We start from the raw sequence: 25,808 nt of genomic DNA, 5'->3' as shown, positions 1-25,808 counted from the left end.
GAGGTAGAGAAATGGAGTGGTAACTGGAGAGAGAAAACTAAGTTGGTTAAGGTCATACTGTGGAGAACCTTTTTCACATTGGCAGTGGGAACCCCTGAAGATTTCAGAATCAAAGAATTCGTTAACAGTGTAGTGTTGAAAAGAGGAATGTGGTAGTAATCACTTGAGGGAGGGGTGAAATTGAGAGACAGGCGAGCAGATAGTCCTGGAATAAGGGGGTAAGGATATGAACCTGGGGGGTGGCCACCAGGATGGGAATTAACAAACAGAAATGAGGGGCATTATAGAATAGTGATCTTTGCTGAAAGATTTTCAGCAAAGTACCCAAATCACTTACTCAGACAAAACAGTAGAGCTGAAAGGAATCGAAGTATGATCTGACTTTACAGAAGAGGAAACTGAGACTCAAGAAAGGAAGGCGTTAAAGCATATATCTTACACAGAAAGAAATTATGTTATATGTACACACATACATGTATATATTTGTGCATCCAGAACATAAATGTACCTGAGGACATCCCAGTTAGGGGTCCTGGATATGATCATCTGAGCAGTTGGCTCCTTGGTCTTCAACAGCTCCCATCTGGCAAATGGCAGGATCATAGGCTTTCTTCATTCGTGTCTCTTAGGTGTTCCCCAAAGGGCAGGGCCATGGTACACATCATCAGAACTCGCCCTCTGCTCTGGAGGATGTCAGCTTAGAAGCTGGGTTCCTAGGGCCTCTTCTGCATTTCTGTTCTGTGGTCATCTTGAGTGTGTCAGCTCTCACTCTCTCTCCTCTGCACATCTACCATCCTGGGTTGACCACCTCTCCTGACACTCCCAGTGTGGTGGTGCTACCTTGCTGTGCTCCAACTCCGGTTAGGATTTGGGTACCTGCTCTCCATCTTGCTGCCACCCGGAGCTACTCACCTCTGAATCAGCTGTTGGTAAGGAGGCACTTCTTTTGTATTCAACTCTTTTGGAAGGGGAGTTGCTTAGGCTCTGGTGGCACAGCGCTTTAATGTAGTGTCCACTCTTCCCCCTGGGTTTACACATGCTTGCTTAAAGGAGTGGGGGTTGCTGGCTGAAGGCATGTTCAAGGGTAGACTCATTGCCATTGCCATTCAGGCATCGCTGCTGACTCCAACGCAGGGTGTCTGGTTCCTTCATCACTTATGGGGTCCTTCTCTCCCTCCCAATGGCTTGGCTACCCCAACCATTAGGTAGGTATGGCTATATCCCAACTCCAAGTAGAAACCCCAATAAAGTTATTTCCTATAGATCTTTAAGCTACACATGAAGCCAAGGATGTGGTTAAGCCTGTGTTATGTATCCTCATCTATTCAATGACAATAAAGGAAGCTTTGTTGGGAAGTCTCCTCTAACTTGACACTAGTCTCTACCTAGGGCAAGTTACGTAACCAGTCTGGGTCTCATTTTCCTTATCTGGGAGGGTGAAAAAAGTAAATATAGATAAGGCCCTTAGAATAATGCATCTCATTCACAGCTGGCATCTCAGCTCTGATCCAAATAAGGGGTGTGTGTATAATCACATGTTTACATATCAAACATTTACATACATGCATAGTCACTTCAATTGAAAGAGGCTTACAGAAGCGAAAGTTGTGTTTAAGTGAAAATGTTCCCAGATACTGCCTCTCCTTTCTTTCATTTAGTTTCCTCTTCCTGGAAGCCCAGAGTGTGACTGCTGCCTACAGGAAGATTCTGTACTCCTATTAACCAGGAGAGAGAAAGCAAGGGACATTGAGGAGGAGAGGCAGGGAAAAGTTGAATGCTTAGAGCCTAGGATTGACCTGTTTGAGATCTCCATCTCCATTTGGACTTTATCTGCAAGGTTGCTTTCTGCACATGGACATGGTGTGGTGGGAGTAATGAGGCCTTCGAAAGGTGGGCTGATGTCTATGGCAGACAGCAAGAGACCCTATGAGGCAGAGACTGAGCAAAAAGCGTCAGTATGTAAAACAGCATAAAATAGACTCATCTGGAGCTTACTTAGCAGGAGGAAGATGGATAGAGCCAGAGCTCTAGGTAGAATGGAGAAGTGTTTATAAAGTACAGACACTCAGCTTTGTATTTATTAATCCTCAGAGATGCTGGCCACTTGTACAACTTTGTAGAAAAAAATGTCTTCAGTTTCTCTGTCCATTTTTAATGGGGTTTTGTTTGTTTTTTTCTTTGTTTTGTTTTTGCTTTTGAGTTGTATGAGTTCTTCATATATTTTGGATATTAATCCCTTATCAGATATATAGTTTGAAAATATTTTCTTCAATTCCATAGGCTACCTTTCCATTTTGTTCATTATTCTCTTTGCTGTGCAGAAGCCTTTTAGTTTAACGTAGACTCACTGTCTATTTTTGCTTTTGTTGCCTGTGCTTTTGGTGTCAGATCTAAAAAATCATAGCCCAGACCAATATCAATGAGCTTTTCCCCTATATTTTCTTCTAGGAGTTTTACGGTTTCAAGTCTTACATTTCAGGCTTTAATCCATTTGAAATAAATTTTTGTGTATGGTCTAAAGGCTCAATTTCATTCTTTTGCTTGTAATTATCCAGTTTTTTTTACACCATTTATTAAAGAGACTGTCCTTTCCCCGTTGTGTTTCTTCTTGGTGTCCTTGTCAAAGATTATTTAACCATAATGTGTGAATTTATTTCTGGTGTCTCTATTCTTTTACACTGGTGAATGTATTTGTTTTTATGTCATAACATTATGTTTTGATTACTATAGTTGGTAATATAGTTTGAATTCTGAAAGTGTGATGCTTTCAGTTTAGTTCTTTATCAAGATTGCTTTGGCTATTCAGGGTTGTTTGTGGTTTCATATGAATTTTAGGATTATTCGTTCTATTTCTGTGAAAAATACCATTGGAATTTTGATAGATATTTCATTGAATCTGTAGATCATTATGGGTAGTATGGACATTTTAACAATATTAATGCTTCCCATCCATAAATATGGGATAGCTTTGCATTTACTTGTTTCTTCTTCAATTTCTTTCATTAATATTTTATAGCTTTCAGTGTATAGCTATTTTGTCTTATTGGTTCAATTTATTTCTAAGTATTTGATTATTTTTGAAGCTATTGTAAAGGGATTATATTCTTAATTTGTATCTCAGAAAGTCTGAAATGCAACTGATCTTGGTGTATAGAAATGAATGTTGATTTTGTAACCTGCAAATTTACTGAATTTGTTTATTAGTTCTAACACTTTTTGGTGTAGTTTTTACAGTTTTTTTCTTTTTCCTTTCTTTTTTTAACATCTTTATTGGCATATAATTGCTTTACAATGTTGTGTTAGTTTCTGCTGTATAACAAAGTGTATCGGCTATATGTATACATATATCACCATATCCCCTCCCTCTTGTGCTACCCTCCCACCCTCCCTATCCCACCCTTCTAGGTGGTCACAAAGCACCAAGCTGATCTCCCTGTGCTATGCAGCTGCTTCCCACTAGCTATCTATTTTATATTTGGTAGTGTATATATGTCAATGCTACTCTCTCACTTCATCCCAGCTTACCCTTCCCCCAAGCCCCGTGTGCTCAAGTCCATTCTCTACGTCTGTAGCTTTATTCCTCTTCTGCCCCTAGGTTCATCAGAACCATTTTTTTTTTTTTTAGATTCCATATATAGTGTTAGCATATGGTATTTGTTTTTCTCTTTCTGACTTACTTCACTCTGTATGACAGACTCTAGGTCCATCCACCTCACTACAAATAACTCAATTTTGTTTCTTTTTATGGCTGAGTAATATTCCATTGTATATATGTGCCACATCTTCTTTATCCATTCATCTGTCGATGGACACTTAGGTTGCTTCCATGTCCTGGCTATAGTAAATAGTGCTGCAATGAACATTGTGGTACATGTCTCTTTTTGAATTATGGTTTTCTCAGGGTATATGCCCAGTAGTGGGATTGCTGGGTCATATGGTAGTTCTATTTTTAGTTTTTGAAGGAAACTCCATACTGTTCTCCATAGTGGCTGTATCAATTTACATTCCCACCAACAGTGCAAGAGGGTTCCCTTTTCTCCACTACAGTTTTCTATATATAAGTTTATGTAATCTGTAAACAGAGAGAGTTTTACTGTGTTATTCCCAATTTGGAAGCCTTTTCTTTCTTTTTCTTGCCTAATTGGTGTGGCTAGAACTTCCAATACTATATGGAACACAGGTGGTTAGAGTGGGCATCCTTGTCTTGTGCCTGACCTTTGAGGAAAAGCTATCAGCCTTTCACTATTGAGTGTGATATTAGCTGTGGGCTTGTCATATATGGGCCTTATCATGCTTAGGTACATTCGTTCTATACCTAATTTTTTGAGAGTTCTTCTTATCATAAAAAGATGTTGAATTTTGCAAGTGCTTTCTCTGCATTTGTTGAAATGATCATATGATTTTTATCCTTCATTCTATTAATATGGTGTATTACATCAGTATCACTACAGTTTCCTTTCACACAAAGTAGAGATAGAAAAAAATAAAGAAAATCAATGAAACCAAAAGTTGGATCTTCCAAAAGATCCAAAAATTTGACAAATTTTTCTCTACATGAACTAGGAAAAATGGGAGAAGATTCAAATTGCTAAAAGCAGATAAGAATATGGGGCATTACTACTGATTCTACAGAAATAAAAAGGAATATAGGAGAGTATTATGAACAATTGTAGGTCAACAAATTGGATAACCTAGGGGAAACTGACACATTTTGAGAAACACACACACCTATTAAAACTAAATCATGAACAAACAGAAAACCCAAATAGGCCTGTAACTATTAAGGAAATTGACTCAGTAATAAAAAAATCTCCTGACAAAAAAAAGCCCTAGACCTGATGGCTTCATGCATGAGTTCTACTAAACATTTAAAGTAGAAAACTCATACCAATCTTTTTTAAACCTTCCAAAAAATTGAAGAGGAGGGAACATTTCCTAACTCATTCCATGACACCAGCATTATCTGATAACAAAACCAGACAAAGGCACTGCAAAACACAAAATGACAGACCCATATTGTTATAAGCATGCATGTAAAAATCCTCAACAAAATACTAACAAACCGAATTCACCAGCATATTAAAAGGATTATACACCATAACCAAGTGAGCTTTATTCCTGGAATGCAAGGATATTTCAATATATGAAACTCTATCAATACCCCTATATATATATATGTATTTTAGTTAATGTGGTGTATGAATAGATTTTATATATACTATAGATAACATATTACAATTATTATATATTATATATGAAGAAAAAACCACAGGATGATATCAATTGAAGCAGAAAAAGCATATGACTAAATTCAACAACCTTTCATGAAAAACATTCAACAAACTAGGAATAGAAGGAAATTTCCTCAACATAATAAAAGCCATATGTGAAAAACATACAGAAAATATAATACCCAATGCTGAAAGACTGAAGGCTTTACTTTAAGATCAGGAATTATACAAAGATGCCTGCTTATCACTTCTATCCAGCATAGTACTGGAGGGGCTTCCCTGGTGGCGCAGTGGTTGAGAATCCGCCTGCCAATGCAGGGGACATGGCTTCGAGCCCTGGTCCGGGAAGATCCCACATGCCGTGGAGCTACTAAGCCTGTGTGCCACAACTACTGAGCCTGCGCTCTAGAGCCTGGGAGCCACAACTACTGAGCCTGTGAGCCACAACTACTGAAGCCCATGCGCCTAGATCCTGCGCTCTGCAACGAGAGAAGCCACTGCAATGAGAAGCCCTCACACCACAATGAAGAGTAGCCCTCGCTCACTTCAACTAGAGAAAGCCCGCACGCAAAAACGAAGACTCAATGCAGCCAGAAATTAATTAATTAATTAATTAATTAATTAATTAAAAAAAAGAAAAAACATAGTACTGGAAGTTCTAGCCAGAGCAATTTGGCAAGAAAAAGAAATAAAAGGTAACCAAAGTACAATAGAAATAAAATTATCTGCTTGTAGATGATAAGATCTTATATGTAGAAAATCCTAAAGATCCCACAAAATAACTATCTGAACTAATATATGATAATAATAAACTAATAAACTAAAAATGAACTGATACACTAATTCAGCAAAGTAGCAGGACCCTAAGTTAACACACAAAAATCAGCTGCATTTCTATACACTAACAATGGACAATCTGAAAAGGAAATGACAAGAACAATTTCATTTACAATAGTGTCAAAAAGAATAAAATATTACTAAGGAATTAACTTCAACAAGGAGATGTAAAACTTGTACATTGAAAACTACAAAACATGGCTGAAAGAATATGAGAAGACATAAAAAAATGGAAACACATCCTGTGTACATGGATTCAATTACTTAATATTGTTAAAATTTCAATACTTCCCAAAGTGATCTACAGAGTCAATGTAAACTTTATCTAATTCAATTATGTTTTTTATCGAAATAGAAAATCCCATCCTAAAAGTCGTATGGTATCTTGAGAGACACTGAATAGTCGAAACAATCTTGAAAAAGAAGAACAAAACTGGAGGACTCACACTTCCTGATTTCAAATCTTACTACAAAGCTACAGTAATTGCAACAGTGTGGTATTGGCATAAAGACAGATATAGAGATTAATGGCATGGGATAGAGAGCCAAGAAATGAACCCTCACTTATACGGTCAATTGATTTTTGACAAGGGTGTCAAAACCACTAAATGGGGAAAGGGCAGCCATTCTCAGATGGTACTAGGGAAACAATATCCACATGCAAAGGAATGAAATTGGACCCTTACCTAACACCATATACAAATATTAACACAAAACAGATTACAGACTTAAATGTAAGACCTAAAATAATAAAATTCATAGTAGAAACGTAGGACAAAAGCTGCATGACATTGGATTTGGTAATGATTTCCTGGATATTATGTCAAAGGCACAGGTATAAAACAGAAAAATATAGACACATTTGACTTCACAAAAATGAAAACTTCTGTGCATCAAAAAATGCTAAAAACAGAGTAAAAATGCTATCCATAGAATGGGAGATAATATTTGCAAACCATATATCTTATAAGGGATTAAGATTCAGAATATGTACACTCTGTAATAACCTATATGAGAAAAGAATCTGAAAAAGAATAGATATATGTATACATAAAACTAAATCACTTTGCTATAACACCTGAAAACTAATACAACATTGTAAATCAAATATACTCCAATATAAAATAAAATAAAATAAAAACGAAAGAATTAGATAGAGGTATATTTACTATTTTAAAACATACCTATCTCTGAATGTGCTTATTTTCTGTTGCATGTCTTGTGCAAAATTAACAAATTATTTTATGGTTAAATAAAGAGAGAAATCTTTATATACTCAAAAAAAATCTAGAGTATATTTTAAAATTTATTTTATTGAAATATAGTTGATTTTAAATGTGTCAATTTCTGCTGTACAGCAAAGTGATTCAGATATATCTATATTCTTTTTCATATTCTTTTCCATTATGGTTTTTCACAGGATTTTGAATATAGTTTCATGTGCTATACAGTAGGACCTTATTGTTTATCTATTCTATATATAATAGTTTGCATCTGCTAATCAAAAACTCCCAATCCATCCCTCCCCCATGCTCCCCGCTGGCAACCACAAGTCTGTTCTCTATATCTGTGAGTCTGTTTCTATTTCATCGATAAGTTCATTTGTGTCATATTTTAGATTCCACATATAAGTGATATATGGCAATTGTCTTTCTCTTTCTGATTTACTTAACTTACTATGATAATCTCCAGGTACTTAATCCCTAGGTTCATCTATGTTGCAAATGACATTATTTAATTCTTTTTAATGGCTGAGTAATATTCCATTGTGTGTGTGTGTGTGTGTACACACACACACACATATATCACATATTCTTTATCCATTCATCTGTCATTGGACATTTAGGTTGTTTCCATGTCTTCGCTATTGTAAATAGTGCTGCTATGAACATAGGGGTGCATGTATCTTTTCGAATTATAGTTTTTTCTGAGTATATGCCCAGGAGTGGGATTGCTAGATCATATGGCAACTCTGTTTTCAGTTTTTTGAGGAAACTCCATACTGTTTTCCATAGTGGCTGCACCAATTTACATTCCCAGCAACAGTGTAGGAGGGTTCCCTTTTCTCCACACCCTCTCCAGCATTTGTTGTTTGTAGACTTTTTAATGATGGCCATTCTGACATTTGTGAGGTGGTACCTCACTGTAGTTTTTATTTGCATTTCTCTAATAATTAGCAATGATGAGCATCTTTTCATGTGCCTATTGGCCATCTGTATGTCTTCTTTGGAGAAATGTCTGTTTAGGTCTGCCCATTTTTTGATTGAATTGTTTGTTTTTTGTTATGAATTGTAAAAGCTGTTTATATATTTTGGAAATTAAGCCCTTGTCAGTAGCATTGTTTGCGAGTATTTTCTCCCAGTCCATACGTTGTCTTTTCATTTTTTTATGGTTTCCTTTCCTGTGCAAAAGCTTTTTAAGTTTGATTCTGTCCCATTCATTTATTTTTGTTTTTATTTTCATTACTGTAGGAGGTGGATCCAAAAAAATATTGCTATGATTTTTTTTTAATTTTTATTTTATTTACTTTTTTATACAGCAGGTTCTTATTAGTCATCAATTTTATACACATCAGTGTATACATGTCAATCCCAATCATCCAATTCATCACACCCCTACCACCACCACCCCGCCACTTTCCCCGCTTGGTGTCCATACGTTTGTTCTCTACAGCTGTGTCTCGATTTCTGCCCTGCAAACTGGTTCATCTGTACCATTTTTCTAGGTTCCACATATATGCGTTAATATATGATATTTGTTTTTCTCTTTCTGACTTACTTCACTCTGTATGACAGTCTCTAGATCCATCTACGTCTAAACAAATGACCCAATTTCGTTCCTTTTTATGGCTGAGTAATATTCCATTGTATATATGTACCACACCTTCTTTATCTATTCATCTGTCAATGGGCATTTAGGTTGCTTCCATGACCTGGCTATTGTAAATAGTGCTGCAATGAATATTGGGGTGCATGTGTCTTTTTGAATTATGGTTTTCTCTGGGTATATGCCCAGTAGTGGGATTGCTGGGTCATATGGTAATTCTATTTTTAGTTTCTTAAGGAACCTCCATACTGTTCTCCATAGTGGCTGTATCAATTTACATTCCCACCAACAGTGCAAGAGGGTTCTCTTTCCTCCACACCCTCTCCAGCATATGTTGTTTGTAGAATGCAAGGATGGTTCAATATCCACAGATCATTCCATGTGAGACACCATATTAATAAATTGAAGAATAAAAATTATATGATCATCTCAAAAGATGCAGAAAAAGCTTCTGACAAAATTCAACAATTTATGATAACAAATCTCAACAAAGTTGAGTGTGGAGGGAACATATCTCAATATATAAAGTCCATATGACAAACCTACAGTCAATGTCATACTCAGTGGTCAAAAGCTGAAAGCATTTCCTCTAAGATCAGGAACAAGACAAGGATGCCCATTCTTGCAACTTTTATTTAACATAGTATTGGAAGTCCTAACCACAGAAACCAGACAAGAAAAAGAAATAAAAGGATTCAGATTGAAAAGGAAGTAAAACTCACTGTTTGCAGATGTCATGATACTATACACAGAAAATCCTAGCGATACCACCAAAAAAAAAAAAAAAAACTACTAGAACTCATCAATGAATTCAGTAAAGTTGCATGATACAAAATTGATATACGGAAATCTGTTGCATTTTTATACACTAACACAAACTATCAGAAAGAGAAATTAAGAAAACAATCCCATGTATAGTCACATAAAAAATAAAATATCTAGGAATAAATTTAACAAACGAGGTAAAAGACCTGTACTCAGGAAAACTATAAGACACTGATGAAAGAAATTGAAGACGTACAAAAATTGGAATATATACCATACTCTTGGATTGGAAGAACTAATATTGTTAACATGATCATGCTACCCAAGGAATCCACAGATTCAATGCAATCCCTATCAAAATAGTAATGGCATTTTTCACACAACTAAAACAAATAATTCTAAAATTTGTATGGAAACACAAAAGACCCCAAATAGCCAAAACAATCTTCAGAAATAAGAACAGAGGTGGAGGAATCACACTCCCTGACTTCAGACTATACTACAAAGCTACAGTAATCAGAACAGTATGGTACTTGCACAAAAACAGACACATAGATCAATGGAACAGAATAGACAGCTCAGAAATGAATCCACAGTTAAATGGGCAATTAATCTACAACAAAAGAGGCAAGAATATAAATGGAGAAAAGACAGCTTCTTCAATAAATGGTGTTGGGAAAACTGGACAGGCACATGTAATCAAAGTGGATTATCTCACCCCATACACAAAAATAAACTCAAAATGAATTAAAGACTTATGTAAGACCTGAAACCATAAAACTTCTAGAAGAAAACATAGGCAGCACGCTCTTTGATATCAGTCTTAACAACATTTTTTGATATGTCTCCTCAGACAAGGGAAACAAAAGAAAAAATAAACACATAGGACCTAATCATACTAAAAAGCTTTTGCACAGAAAAGGAAACTATCAACAGAACAAAAAGCTACCTGCTTATTAGAAGAAGATATTTGGAAATGATATATCCAATGAGGGGTTAATACCCCCAATATACAAAGAACTCATACAACTTAACATCAAAAAATAAAACAAACAATTGATTAAAAATGGCAGTGAACCTGAATAGATATTTTCCCAAAGAAGTCATATACATGGACAACAGACACATGAAAAGATGTGCAACATCACTAATCATCAGGAAAATATAAATCAAAACCACAATGAGATATGACCTCAAACCTGTCAGAATGGCTATCATCAAAAAACAAAAACAAAAGCAAAAAACAAAACAACAACAAAACAAACAAACACAAACAACAAGGAATAACAAGCATTGGCAAGGACGTGGAGTAAAGGGAAGGTTTGTGCACTGTTGGTGGGACAACAGTGGTGCAAAATTGGTGCAGCCACTATGGGAAACAGTATAGAAGTCCCTCAAAAACTTAATGCCATACAATACAGGAATTCCACCTCTGGGTATTTTTCCAAAGAAAACAGAAACACTAATTTGAAAAGATATAGGCACCCCTATGCTCACTGCAGCAGTATTTACAGTAGCCAAGATATGAAAACAACCTAAGTGTCCATCAATATATGAAAGGATAAAAAAGATGTGTGAGATATATGTGTGGGTATGTGTACGTTTAATGGAATATTAACCATAAAAAAGAATGAAATCCTGCCATTTTCAACAATATGGATGAATCTAGAGGGTATTATGCTAAGTGAAATAAATCAGAAAGATAACAACAAATGCTATATGATTTCATTTATATGTGAAATCTAAAAGAACAAAACAAATGAACAAACATAACATAAACAGCCTCAGAGAACAAACTGGTGATTGCAGAGAGGAAGGCCTTGGGGTGAATAAAATAGATGAGGGAGATTAAGAGGTACAAACTTATAGTTATAAAATAAATAAGTCATGGGGATGTACAGCATAGGGAATATAGTCAATAATATTGTAATAATTTTGTATGTTGACAGATGGTAACTATACTTATTGTGGTGATCATTTTATAACATATAAAAATATAAAAATCACTATGTTGTACACCTGAAACAAATATTGTAAATCAATTTTACTTCAATTAAAAATAAATACTAGAAGCTGGGGAAAATAAAATAATTATTCTGAATATTTTTATTTGAATTGGGCAAATCCAGTTACGCAGGAAGAGGAAAGACTAAAGGAGGTATAGGGGATTAGTAATTCTATTTTCATCATGATAATTTAAGATGCCTGGTGACTGAGGAGCCTCAATATCAGTCCTATACTGTCTATTTCCAGAGTTCTTTAATGTGAGAGAAATAAACTTCCTTAGCCTATCGCATATAGAATTAAGTGTATATCTCTGTACTGGTGTATTTTTTTCATGATCTGTTTCTAGCCTATTTTTTGTGTCATCACCTACCAACCCATTCTGCTTTTTCACTCATAGATTATGTTCTATTTTCTTTTCCCCAAATGCTCATTATCGCGAGCCAGCCAGGAGGTCTGTTCCCATGGCAGGTTGACCCCGGCCAGGGGCAGCCCCTTCCCAAGTTCCCAGCAGGTGCTGGAGCTCATTTTGCTCTGGGGAACTGGGAGGGACTCTCCCTGACAGGCATCAGCCGCCCCACAGCACAAGGCTGTTTGGAGCAGTGAAACATCCAGAACTATGGTCCACATTTGGTGTCAGTTGGGGTAAGTCGCTCCCCCTTGTTCAGGCTGGAAATTCTCTCCACTCCATTTGGGCTGCTTCCCTTGCAGGAAGTGAGCCACTTTAGGTCCATTCACTTTTGAGAGCTGGGCCACTCTGTTTGGAGGCCTTGATCTGTGAGTGTAAGTGGAAGTCTAGACTACACCTCCTCTGATTTTCTGTCTGTGTGACTGTAGCTTATTTGTTGTTTGTGTTTTTGTGTGTGTCATTTTGGGGTGAGCCACTCTGGTTTGTGCTTTTGTTTGTGGGACCATGTTTGTTATTTGTTATGTTTTATGTGTGTGAATCAGTACTTGTATTGGCTAGTTGAGATGTCTTTGGTGAATAATGTAGCTCACAAGTGACGACACCACGTATCCTTCCCTATTGCATTGGGTTTCACCTGTGTTGGAACATTGGTTGGGATTTTCCCTTTGCAATGGGTGGGAATCTCCTTTTTGGTGCTAGGGAACTGTGATCCTGAGAGACCATTCTGCATTGCATTTGTTTGTTTGATATTTAATAACACCTGCCATGATAAGCAGAGCTGTATTCCATCTTATAGAGGTTACACCCCTAGGGTGTAAGAAAGAAGATTTTTTTACCACTGTGTGGCCACTATGTTCTTTAGACTCTGCAGAAAATTTGGCTAAGATGAAACCCTTTTGAAATTCCAAAACTGGTTCTTTTTGCATATGTAGTTAGAGAAAGCTGGCTTGATGAAATACTTTTTTTTGAATTCTGACCCTGAGAAAATAAAAATATTTCTAGGAGAGAGCTCGGAGTTAACTAAGTAAATTTAATTTATTCCAACTGTTTTTTGGTGTTTTTTTCTTTTTTGGTTTTGCGTTTGCCAGATCAATTGCCATGACACATGTGGTCATGATTCCCTATCTTTCCATTTGCATGTTGTTTGTTGTTAAAAAGAGGGACCTTTGCTTGAAAAAGTTGATGGGGCTTCCCTGGTGGCGCAGTGGCTGGAAATCCATCTGCCGATGCAGGGGACACGGGTTCGAGCCCTGGTCCGGGAAGATCCCACATGCCGCGGAGCAACTAGGCCCGTGAGCCACAACTGCTGAGCCTGCGCTCTAGAGCCCACAAGCCACAACTACTGAAGCCCGCATGCCTAGAGCCCGTGCTCTGCAGCAAGAGAGGCCACCACAATGAGAAGCCCGCCCACCACAAGGGAGACACAACACAGACAAAAATAAATTTTAAAAAAAAAGAAAAAGTTGAGGAAATTGTTGAACTTCACCCTTTTTTGTCCTGCAGGAATTAGATTTTGTTCCTTGTGTGTATGTTTGCATTTGTCTTGTGTGTAAGTGTGCTGGCTATGGGAAACTCAAATTTGTTTCCTGAATGCAGCCCCTTGAGGTGCATTCTCCAGAACTGGACCACTTTCAGTTATAATATGGCTAAGTTAACTTGTAAATGAGCTCTATTTAATTGACTCAAAAGTAAGTGCTTACAAATGAAATACTTCTTAATGTTTAGAAAGTTGGCCAAAATGAATTTCAGGTCCTCATGATCTGGGAAATGTTCAGTACTGAATTGATATCTGGCACTGAAGCTAGTTTAAGCTTGTTGGTTTGTTAAGTATAATACTTCTGTTGTACCTAGGTTATTTAGAGATCAAATAAGACCTTATATCTGTTGCAAATTTGTCAGCAAGAAAAATAACTTGATATGATGAAACTTTAAGTCTATCTAAAATAGTCTCTCCAAACTGGTAACTTGAAACTGAACTAAGTTAAATGGCAAGAATTCATTGACCATCTAGGTCATTTCAAATAGGATAAAATATTGGAACATTGGTTGCTGGGAAAATCTAAGTTTACCTACCTTTGCCTTCTTAGGAGAGGAAAACTAAAGCATAAGTTTCCAATCAGAAAATTCTGGTATGACAAACAGTTCACAATTACTTGCCTCTTGGTTTTCACTAAAAATTAAGGTACTTAAGAGTTAAGGATTCTAATCTAAATATGTAATTAAAGCTACTAAAATAATTTTTTAAAACATTTCTGTTTACAGTAGGAAAGTAGGATATATGTTTTGAGTAAAAAAGGACCTTTATGCATGATCAGGCTGAGATTAGATTAAACTTAGGTAAATGGATTTTGTTATCAATATTAAAAGTAAGCTGGTGCAAGACTAGATTTGGTTCCTCTCTGCTAAGAGAACAAGTTTACCTAGAATGCTGCTTTTGATAACAGGTTATATGAACTTTCTTCCTTTAAGTGATCTGTATTTGCTTTTAAGCTCTCTTCTTGCTTTGGATAAGAAACAAGTATTGTCTTACAGTGACTGATGATCTTATTTGACCAAGTGTTTTGAAACTTTTTGACAAACTTCCCAAATATCACATTTTAATTAAAGTTCTTTTGACCTCCAGCTAACTTTGGGATTTGTTAGGGGGCCCCTAAGGCATCTCAAGGAGGAATATTTAACTAGTATTATTTGGTACATTTAATTACATGGGAAGCATTGTCAAAGGAGTGATAAGCCTTCCTTTATTATACTGTACAGATAAATGTTACTACTATAGATATTCTACAAATTATATAAAGTTTCTGAAATGTACATATGTCCTGGTATAATCTATCAGCCATAACTCTGGTTATATCATAGCAAATTAAGTTTTGTCAACACATTGTGATCAGATCTTTAACCTTGCCTTTTTAAGTCTTTAATAGACAGTTAAGCTGATGCTTTGCAAAAGTGCTTTATCTTCAAGAAGATTCATAGGGAGGACTTTTTTGATAAGTGCAGGTCTCTAATAAATTTCAGATTATACCACTGAACTGGGTAAGAAACTTAAAATACTAATGGAAGACATGATGGCTTCATAAAAATATAACAAAAGGATTGGTTACTGAGTAAACTGGTGTATATGGTTATAATGACTATGCGTTTTGTCTGGAATATTACTGGTTTTTATCTGTGTTCTCCAGATATAGGGAAGCCCTTCCCATCAAGTTACTCATGACTTAAAGCAATTTGGTAAATTATACTTCTGTGAGTCTGGCTATGTGGCAACAAGTCTCCCCCAGTATACCAGGTCCATACTGGTTTTCAGGCTTAGTCTCCTGAATTTCTCAGGGAATGAGATGTTTCTTATACAAGACTTGGATCCAGGACTTGGAACTTGGGATTATTTCCAACTCGGTATCCATGCCCCAAATCAAGGTAGGACTGTGTCCCATTTTAGCAGGAAGTAGCTAGAGCAGTCATCACCCCATTCCCTGAAAGACTCGGGGAAGTGTGAAACAGAATTGGAGGTTGAAACCAAGTCCCCCTAAAACCGAGTTCTTCTGCCAAGTTCATGATTAACCACTCTATCCGAAACATACCTACATGTTCTCCTCAAGATTGAGGAATATCAAAGAAAAGGGGGGAATTGTAATAGAGCGGGGCGTACAGCCATTGGCAGCCAGCCGTTACCAGGCAGCCATTACTGCGAGACCACTAGCATGGTGGTTAGGGGGCCCATTAGGCCAACCCTCGGGTGAGTGGTGGTCAACAGGCAGAGAGCGAGGTAAGAGGCGGATCCTGGCCTTCTCCCTCGGGCCCTACAGCTCACCTGGCCTCAGGCTGGTGGGTGAGCTGGGAGGCCCAGGGAACAGGCAGGGGGCTGTGTCCTGCAGGGCCCCATAGGCCTCACCAAGGTCACCCACTGGCCAGGCCCAGGCCTTGAGGTGGTGATGAACCTCTCCCCCATCCCCACCTCTGCGACCTAATGGCAGTGGCAGCCTGCATGGGTTGCAGTCCATTGGACCTGGCTCCCTACCCCCATTTAGGCAGCCTGAGGCGCCTGAGGACCAATTGGGTCCTAGGCACCTGGTTCCCTCAGTGATGATGGCTGGGCAGGGACTGGGGACCTGGCCCTGAGGGCACTGCCAGCTGAGATCTGCCTATTTAGCTGGGCCTGGGTACTGGCGGGAGGACCCAGACTGGGTGCTGGACGAACGCTCCTGGTCAGGGTAACTGGTCCCCGCAGGGACCCCCTCCTCTTAGCCAGGACCTGGACCTCGGAGGGTGAAAGGTGAAAGTTACGCCTTGGGACCTTGCCCTTTCTTGTCAGAACAGAGAATAACATTTGTTTGGTGGAAATTTACAGGAACACCATCACCTGACCATGACCTGACCTCAAGAACAAAGGATCTGACACCAAGAAGTTTGCAACAGCTAACCACGCCCCTCCCTCACCTTTCCTATAAAGGGGCTTTGCTGAAAGCTTTCAAGGAGTTTGGGGTTTTTAAGGCATGATCCACCCGTCTCCTTGCATGGCCCTGCAATAAACCATTCTCTGTTCCAAGCTCCAACGTTTTGGTATTGTTTGGCCTCACTGTGCGTCATCAGGCACATGCACTTGTGTTCAGTAACACCATGACTACCCTGATTCCATAGCTTTTCTCAATTGTTTTCTCTTAGTGGAAACTCCTATTTCCTCTGTTATCTGCCTTCCTACATATTATAGTTTCCTCATTCTTAAAAACTATACTTACATTAAGGTATAAAGACTATTTACATGCCTTCTGTTGCTCCACTTATTACCAGCACTTCCTAAACTTATTTGGTGACCTTTTTTCTTTTACTGCTCTTTGTGTTTCTTTTGAAACTGAGGGCTCAGGTGAAAAGGGCAATCTTCCCAGGTACAGAGTAGTGACTCCCCCACCCCCACATAGTCTGCAAGAAACTTTTATTTTTCTTCAAAATTTCTTCATTAATGAGTTTCTGGATTTTCTTTTCCCATTTCTATGTGATGTCTTCTCTCTTGGCATTCCAATATCACCTACTTAGTTTTTTTTTCACTTATCATACTTTGTTTTTTATTATGATCACTTTATTCACTCATTCAACTAACACGTGTTGAGGAGGGCTGGAAGTTGAGGATGGCATGAATCTGAGTTTGAAGTTGAGAAGTCATTTTTAAAATTTTCATCTCATTTACTCTTTACAAAAACATTTTAAAGATCTATTATCATGCCCTTTTTAAGATGGGGAAACACAATTGGGAGATATTAGGTTACCTGATCAAAGCCAGACAACTGGAAGATGGAGCTGAAACTTGAGATCAGGTCTTCTAACATCACCTCCTGTGTTCTTTCCACTATTCCATATTAACTTCTCTCAGGATTGGCAAATAAGAGGCCTTCCTGCCTAATCTGCCTCTTTCTTGTTTTGTTTGATAAACACAGTAGCTTCTGGTTTGAGAAACCACCTGGAGTTAGACCACAGGGATTGATGGAAGATTGAAAAGTTCAATTCCAATTAAGGCATTCCAATTCAGATTAAATAATCAAACCAGAAGCTACTGTGTTTACCAGTCTTACTGCAGGGACTTAAAAAAATTAAAAGATTGAATTTTCCCTGTTTTCCCTGTTACCACAAGGAAGAGACCTTTACCCCTCTACCCTTTCATAGAGAATTTTCTTGAACAAATTTGTAATTATAAATCCTTCCTATATCTCTTTTATATGTATATAAGTCTTTTTAAAAGCTAAACAAGCCTCTTACCAGGTACAACTCAGTTGTTTTTCTTAAGGTCCTGGGAGCCAACTCTTTGAAATCTAAATATCCAGGAAGATAGTGCCCCATATCCTCGCACCATAGAAGTTAGCCTAGGCTCGTTGCTCCAAGCTAAAAGTACCTTCTTGTCACAGAAATAGAAAAGTTTTCTTTTTCCCTTCGATAATGGCAATTAACGAACACAAATGGCTACCCCAAGCGTGACCTACCAAAGAAGGTACAGCAAACGGTGTGGTTACGTAGTACTATTACATGAGAACATGCACGTAATGGATTGTATCTGCTTGTCTATAAAGAAGGGTGAGATTTCTTTCTTTGCAATCGCATTAGCAATTGCCTGTGACACCCATCCCAGTCTGGTTCAGGGCTTACTGAATAATATAATTTTTTTTCTACATTCGGTGAGATTTTCTGAGATGGCAGGAGATCTTAGTTTTCATTTTTCCTTGACAACATCAATTCATTTATGTCTCTTACCTTTCCTATCCCTACCTGCTCCCCCGCCTCCCCCGCCTCCCCACCACTCCGCCCCGAATAGTAAATCAGGATAGAAATGCGCTCCTTACTCACCTCTCAGTTTGCTTTGACCACCAGGTGAGATAACGCTTCAGAGCGGCAGCCAGAACCACGACTCCCAGCATTCCTGGCGCTCGCCGCTCTCCTGGCTTCCTCTTCCGGTTCGGGGGTTACTGAAACCGAAAGTGCGGTGCTGTGGCCGCCGCCGGGGTGATTTTCACCTTCGCCTGCGCGAGCCCTCGCTGACCCAGGTTGGGAAGCCAGACAAGAGTAAAATATGAACGGAAGAGTGGATTACTTGCTTACTGAGGAGGAGATCAATCTCACTAGAGGACCCTCAGGTATGTGCAGAAGTGATCATCGCTGGGAGTAGGGTACTTGAGGCTGTAATTGCAGAGCGGACACCTCTTATGCAGAGCCAGATTCTTTCGGCCTCGGAGAAGGCAGGCCCCAACCGAGATATTTCATGCAACGCTTGTGAGCACATAGAAGGCTATATTGGCATCCAGCGTTAGCCTGAGACGGATCTGAGGAGTCCACCTCATTTTGCAGTCGGATTACCACATGTATTTATAGTCAGGAAGAGTTTCTTCCTGCTAATGGTACTAGAAAATCCTGGGGGAAAGCCTGCTTTTTAGCCAGCACCCGTGGACACCACACCCTTCCTTCCATTTGCCTGCTCTATCCCTCTTTCTATGAGAGACAGTTTAGTAAAAATGGGAGCATAAACGGTGTGGACTGTAAATGCATAGCCGTTTTCTTGGTGCTAGTATCCCTCCCTCCCTCCTTTCATTTATGGGAAATTCATTTAGACGGTTTAACTGGAATGTTAAACCAGAAGGAGACCTTAGAGATTACTACAGATGTTCCCAAATCTGGTTTCGCCTCCAAATTATCCAAGGTTTTTTGGTTTTTCTTTTTTTTTTAAAAAAAAGGTTAATTCCTAGGACCCATCTCTGTGAATTTGGATTCAATGTAGGTGTTTCTTTGGTCCTTTTCATCCCTTCCTTCCTTCCAACAAGCCCATCATGGGATTCTGATACTACCAAATCCTGACTTTCACCTACAGTGCTCTTATCTCCTGACGCACTTCACTCCACTAGGCTCTTAATAGTACTATATGCTGCCCACTTTGGCTTTTGTTGCCTTTCCTTTACAGCTGTCTAGTGTGTCAATTAAGAGCTTTAGCTTTGGGCTTATGTAGGTCCAAAAATGGTATCTAACCTCTTACCAGTTCTTTGATATTTATTAACTAACTTTACTGATGTAAGACTTAATTTCTCTTATGTAAAATGTGCATGATAATAGAGTACACTTCCTATGGTTATGAGAATGAAATCAGTTAATCTGTGTAAAATATTTAGAACATTGTGTGCTAAGCACTGTGTGTTCACTACTATTGTTGTTTTTATTGTTAGTAGATAAATGGTTAGGTTAACACAGTAAATCCTGCTAAATACTGTTATTTCAAGAGTCTCCAGCAACTCATCAAGTACCATGAGCTCTATCGGAAATAATTTTTTAAGTCTTTCACTCCTTTCTGTTTCCATCGCCTCTACTTAGACCAGTCCATCTTTTCCCATCTGGAATTTTGCAGTAGCTTGACCACCACTCATAGATTATTTTTCATAAAATATGGCTTTCTGAATCATCCATGCTTTGTCTTTTTTCTTGTTATAAAAAAATTGGAAATCAACTTTACTTATGAGAGTGTAATTTATTGCTAATCTGCATGGTTTAATGTCATGCTTCATACGATCTCCTAAACTTTTGTCAAAGGCTCATTCAGTATGCCCAAGTCTCTGAGGTACATTTTTCTTATTTTATGTAAATTTCTCCTTCTCTCCCTGTTAATGGTTATTGACTTTTGAGGCTAACATGGAAAATTATTGTTAAACCAAAATCTGTTTTTCTGTGCTTTTCATCCATTGGTACTTGTTCTTCTCCTAGGGCCAACTGAAACAATGGTAGTTCATTTTCTGATAGCCTTGCAAGTATTTAAAGGCATCTGGTTGTTCTCCTGTTTTGTCTCTTCCTTCTACAGCCTAAATATCCCTAGTTGTTACATTAGCTCTCTTGTGATGTGATTTGAAGTTTGATTCTTGTCTCTTGCTTAAGAATTTAACGTATTTTGACATGGTTCTTTTGCTGCAGTATCCACAGTATTTTCAGGATCTCCTGACTGGAGCAGAGCAGAACTCTGATATTCTCTTGCATATTCCAGTCACTAAATATTTTAAAAGTTTCGTGTAATATCACTTCACCTTTTTTGGTATTTACATAACAGGGTTGATTAATGTTCAGCTCACTATTCACTGAAATTTCTGATCCTATTGATCTTGCAGACCTGAAGTTCCTAGTGTTACCATTTTTCTGCATTATTGGAATTAGGACAAACGTCAAAGGACTGATTAAGAATAATTGTATATGCTAATATATCTCACCTCAGAGCTGTTTAATTTCTGTTTTGTATGTGCATTTATTCAAAAATGAATGAATTTATTCACCTAGTGACTTTTAATTTTTTCTAAGCATTTTCATGTTTTACTCATATTAAGTTGATAAACTTAAAAGTTTAGATGAGTAGAGCCACAAACTTGGATAAAAACAGTCATTTGAAGTTTGATTAGTTCAGTTAACGAGCTTCCAGGTTTCTGTTTATCACCTCCCAAAGCTAGTTACTTGCTATGTGGTATTCCTAAGAAGTCTCACAGTCTAACTCCGCTTTTCCTCACTGTGCCATCATGAAGATACATAGGGAAGAAGTCACTTATCACCACTAGAAGCTTCCAGTAATTTCGGTAGTCCCATAGCGTTCTTTCTTTCTATAGAAGAAATATGAAAAGCCTCTAGTTCCAAGTATGCATTTCTGTTTGTAGACAGAATTGTCACTCTTTGTTTCAGGACAGTGTCCTTTGTAGGGACCTGATAGTCTAATCAGGTAACTGCAAGAACGTATATACTTTTGCCTTTTTGTGTCAGTGTTCTGTCAGGGGCAAGAGTCTTGGGTAATTCCAGTGTTTGGGCCCATTTTGCAAGGCAAATGAACCTATTCTGTCTGATCTTGCTTACTGCAAGGGAAATAAAATCTTGGGGAAATTATGACAATGAAGTGAGTATCTGGTGAGGCAAAAGGAAGCTTGGTACGTAGCTTGGCATCTATCCTATGCCTACTTCCTCAGCCGTGTAAGGAGAGGCTTAGGCTGGATGACTTTGTAAGTTTCTTCTCCTTCCAAGAGTTCATGATTCTTTGGCCCATTCCACGTGTTGTTTTATGGTTCCTGCCATTTTGAACCAACAGTAGGTGGTCTGAAGAATCAATCGCAATCTCAAATGAAATGCCCTCAAGGGTTTGAAGAGTTTACTTTTTATCCTTTATGGAACACTCTTTTCTTTCTATGGGCATCCAGCTTGATTATGGTCTCGAAGCCTCCCACTTTTATCAAATTGAGAGTTCTTAATGTTGGAAAGACTCAGTTACTCTAAGAAGTATGACAAGAATCTAATTTAGCTTTTTTTCACTGTAACAGGTACATATTGGCCATAAAGACAACCCTACTTCATGTTGGATATTAGGATTGCTTGTTCAGGACTGAGTTATCAGTGAGTTTCAGCAAGTTGCTCCCAATTACCACCTTTAAAGAGGGAACAGAATCGCTATTTTTCTACTTTCTTTAAAGGAGTTGCAGAGGGTAATGGGTTGGTACAGTGTTTTAATAATGAATAATTAAGGGAGTATTCTCTTTCTGGCAGTGTGCTAGTTCCTTTTTATATGTATATAAATTTTTTTTTCTTCACAACCACCGTGAATGGTGATTAATCCACATTATTAATTGAGGAAATTGTCTCTCAGAGAGGTTAAGGATTTGCCCAAGTTCTAAAGCCAGTAAGTTTCAAAAGCCAGGAATTTAACCCAGATCTGTTGATTATAGTGTTCCATATACTACCTCCCAGTGTAGTAGCTATGTCTAAAGAGTTGGCTCCCAGCCTTTCTCCTGACCTTTATTTTGTTATATCATGCCTTATTTCCAGAATGATTTGAGGCATCTTATGACTAACACAATCCGCAGTGGAAAGTTTTTATAGTTTGCTATTGACAGAGCTGACAGCGTATCAAGGTGAGAACCTAAAAACAGGAAACCTCATTAAGTCCAAGCATTTAAGCCTCTACAGACCTGCCATGTGCTTTGTGTTTAACCCTGAGACTGTTGCTAACAGTTTTCTGACCCTTCATATGCCAAATAGATCTGAGAATAAAGTGCTGTATCCTTGCCCTATTTTCTCTTGATTATGTGAAGTCTAGCCCTCATTGAATTTATGTTCCAATGGAGATATGACATTCACATGTAAAAAGTTAAATCTCAGTGCAAAGGTGCAGACGGTTAAGGACTATGATGGGCATGGATGTAATAGGAGGGCAAAGGAAGTGTGTAGGGAAGTATGTTAATCTAACCCTGTGCTAGAATAGGTGAAAGGATGGAGGCATCGGTGGGGGCCAGACTGATCAATTACAAGAAGGTGGAACTTATGTTGCTCTTATAGACAAGCTTTAGGCTAGTGCCACAACCAGGGATGGCCTAAGAAGAAATAGAGAAAAGAAAATAAGTAAGCATATTCTGAGATCAGTGAATAAACCAGCCTGGATAGAAGGAAGGGTTCATTTAGGAGAGTTAAGGGAGAAGAGGTTGCTAAGATAGGTAGAAACTGGATTATGAAGAGTTCTCAATGCTGGTGTGGAAACTTAACCATTCTCTAAGATTCCATCTTGATTCCTTCCCCTTCCTATTCATTGATTAAGATTCAATTCAAGAGTCACCTCCTCCAGGAAGCCTTCTTTACCCAGGCTAGATGCCCCCTTATTATGAATCTCAGACACCATTTATTATCTGTCATGTATTGCCAAACTAAGCACTTTGTCTCATCTACTCCCAACAAGGAATAAATAAAATGGTTATTATCCCATTTTGCAAAGGAGAAAACCTTGACTCTCATCACGCAACTTTTTAAGTGGCAGAGTTAAGAATTGGATCCAGCGCAGACCTACTAGGGAATGGACTTGAGGACACGGGGAGGGGGAAGGGTAAGCTGGGACAAAGAGAGTGGCATGGACACATATACACTACCAAATGTAAAACCAATAGCCAGTGGGAAGCAGCCGCATAGCACAGGGAGATCAGCTCGGTGCTTTGTGACCACCTAGAGGGGTGGGATAGGGAGGGTGGGAGGGAGGGAGATGCAAGAGGGAAGAGATATGGGGATATATGTATATGTATAGCTGATTCACTTTGTTATAAAGCAGAAACTAACACACCATTGTAGAGCAATTATACGCCAATAAAGATGTTAAAAAAAAAAAAAAAAAGAATTGGATCCAGGTCCATATGACTTAAAAATCCAGGCTATGAACAATCCTAGAAAGATCACAGAGTCCTGTGGGAACACAGAGAGAAAAAAATAGCGTTATTTCTATATTTGCTTCCTTACTTGTATCTCCTCTTCCCTCTACTTCAGTCTGAGCTCTTCTGATTAAAAGGATATATATTTCATCTCTTGTTTTCCTAATGCCTTGCCTGGTACATGACACAAAGTGGTCAGTAAATGTTCATGAAATGACTAGGCAAATCGATGAATATCAGAAAAGTATAATAGGATGTTGTTATATAAAGATAACCAGTAACATGGTCTATTTCAGCTTTCAAAAAGTCATAAACAAGGTTCTCCACTAAATACAATTTAAGAGAGAAGAATCAGTTTGGTCATAATGTGATATAATGGTAGGAAACTGACTAACATTCCAGAAACAAGGAGATGGAATAAGTGGAAAAACACAGAGAGTGAGAAAAGTATATGATACAAAGAATGTCTCTAAAGATTGCTTCAAGGATCAATCTTATTAAGAATTTTTTCAAGATAGAAGTAGAAAGGCAAGCTGATAGATGCTCAACTATAGAAACATTTTGTAAAGCCATGTGACTAGGCAACAAAGTAGCCAATGATTGTATCTGAGTAAATGCAAAATTATTTATTAGGAAAACTATCTATACTTGATTGATTGAATCAGAACAAACTTGGTTTCAGGAGGCTCAGAAATAAAGGGAAGCTGTTTTAAAAAATATTCATTTAGTGTTTACTATGTACACTATGATTAGGAATCATTGATACTAGGATAAAGAATAAGAAATGATCCCTATTTTAAGAATTTTGCAGTTCAGTGGGAGGATAATTATGGTAGGCATGTGCTAACTATCCTCAAGAGGTAGAATATCCAAAGACTTATGGACCTTCATAAGATATGTTCCCAGTAGAGTCAGACTCAGTGGAACATTTCAGACAAAAGACCAAAGGAAATATCAATGCCTTTAGGAAGTGTCTTAGAAACGAATTAGATAATGTCATTCTCCCCTTGTACAAAACTATGGTGTTTTCATGCCTGTTGCTATGTACAGCTTACCATATATTGGGCAAGAAGCAGCAGAATAAGAGAAAATTGAAAAGAGGGCAACAGGGTACAAACTGTAATATCAGGCAAAAATTAAGAGATCAAAACATTTTGAAAGCAAGGGAGCAAGTAGAGACATGATCTAGTAGAGACCGGACATACACATTCAGTGCTTGCAAAAGGGCTTATCCTGGAGTGAGAGAATAAGGATGCTGTCGACTGAAGAAAATGCACAATCTAAATGTTGAGAAAATGCACAATCTAAATGTTTTATTTGGCATTCTTTCTGAGGGCTTCAAGCCCAGAAGACAGCCTCTCAGATACCTCTGAGGGACTGCTCCCAAGAGGTAAGGGAGGAGCCAGAATATATAGGGGTTTTGAGACAAAGGCCAGGTAGTCAGAACATCAAAAGATGACCGTTAATGATAGAAAACCAGATATCTCAAGTTAGGGAATTTAGGGCTTTTCTATGTATGGAAAGATGCAAGTCTGGGCTCATTGAAATCGTTCCTTTGATACACACCTTAGCTATCTAGGGCCAGTATCCTGTTCTTTCCCATCCTGAATCCCCTCCTGGTGCACCATTGGGCGTGTCTGCAGTGGCTCAGGGCTTGGCAGTGGGTCAGCCCCTTTGTCTCCATCCTGAGTTCCCTCAGGGCTCACTGTCAGGGACAGCTGTAATTTGATGGCTTGATGGCTGCAACATCCTTTGTTCACCAAAATGGCAGGCAACACTTTTCACATACAGTCCCTCCCCTTGGTCATAAATTCGACCAACGTTTGGGAGACATTTCATGAATGATTTTTGTCCCACAGTGCTAGGAAGGCTCAGTCCTAGATCAGGCAAAGATTCTGTTGATATGCCACTCAAGGTGCCAATTTCTGGATTAGGCCCTGTTGATAATTTAAAATTCTCTGGATCCCCCCATCTTACTAGTTTATTATGATCCAGGAAATGTTTTCCCTTGTTGCTTCTTCCCATACCTAGAGTTGCACTATTACAATTATTCTGTATAGAGTT

General features: G+C 38.2%; 1 protein-coding gene across 3 annotated transcripts in view; it reads left to right on the top strand.

The window, feature by feature from the left end:
- The window catches only part of SYNJ2BP (synaptojanin 2 binding protein), an 87,891-nt gene that overhangs the window by 29,994 nt on the left and 32,089 nt on the right, over window positions 1–25,808 (top strand). For all 3 annotated transcript variants that reach the window (XM_057542419.1, XM_057542418.1, XM_057542420.1), the window contains exon 3: window positions 18,427–18,689. In XM_057542419.1, the coding sequence (XP_057398402.1) occupies window positions 18,626–18,689 (64 nt within the window). In that variant the 5' untranslated portion in view covers window positions 18,427–18,625. The remainder of the gene's footprint in view (window positions 1–18,426; window positions 18,690–25,808) is intronic.

The sequence above is a fragment of the Balaenoptera acutorostrata genome, chromosome 3, assembly GCF_949987535.1.
Source record: "Balaenoptera acutorostrata chromosome 3, mBalAcu1.1, whole genome shotgun sequence".
Taxonomy (NCBI): domain Eukaryota; kingdom Metazoa; phylum Chordata; class Mammalia; order Artiodactyla; family Balaenopteridae; genus Balaenoptera; species Balaenoptera acutorostrata.
Note: the sequence above shows the minus strand (reverse complement) of the source record. Positions and strands in the feature narration are given on the sequence as shown.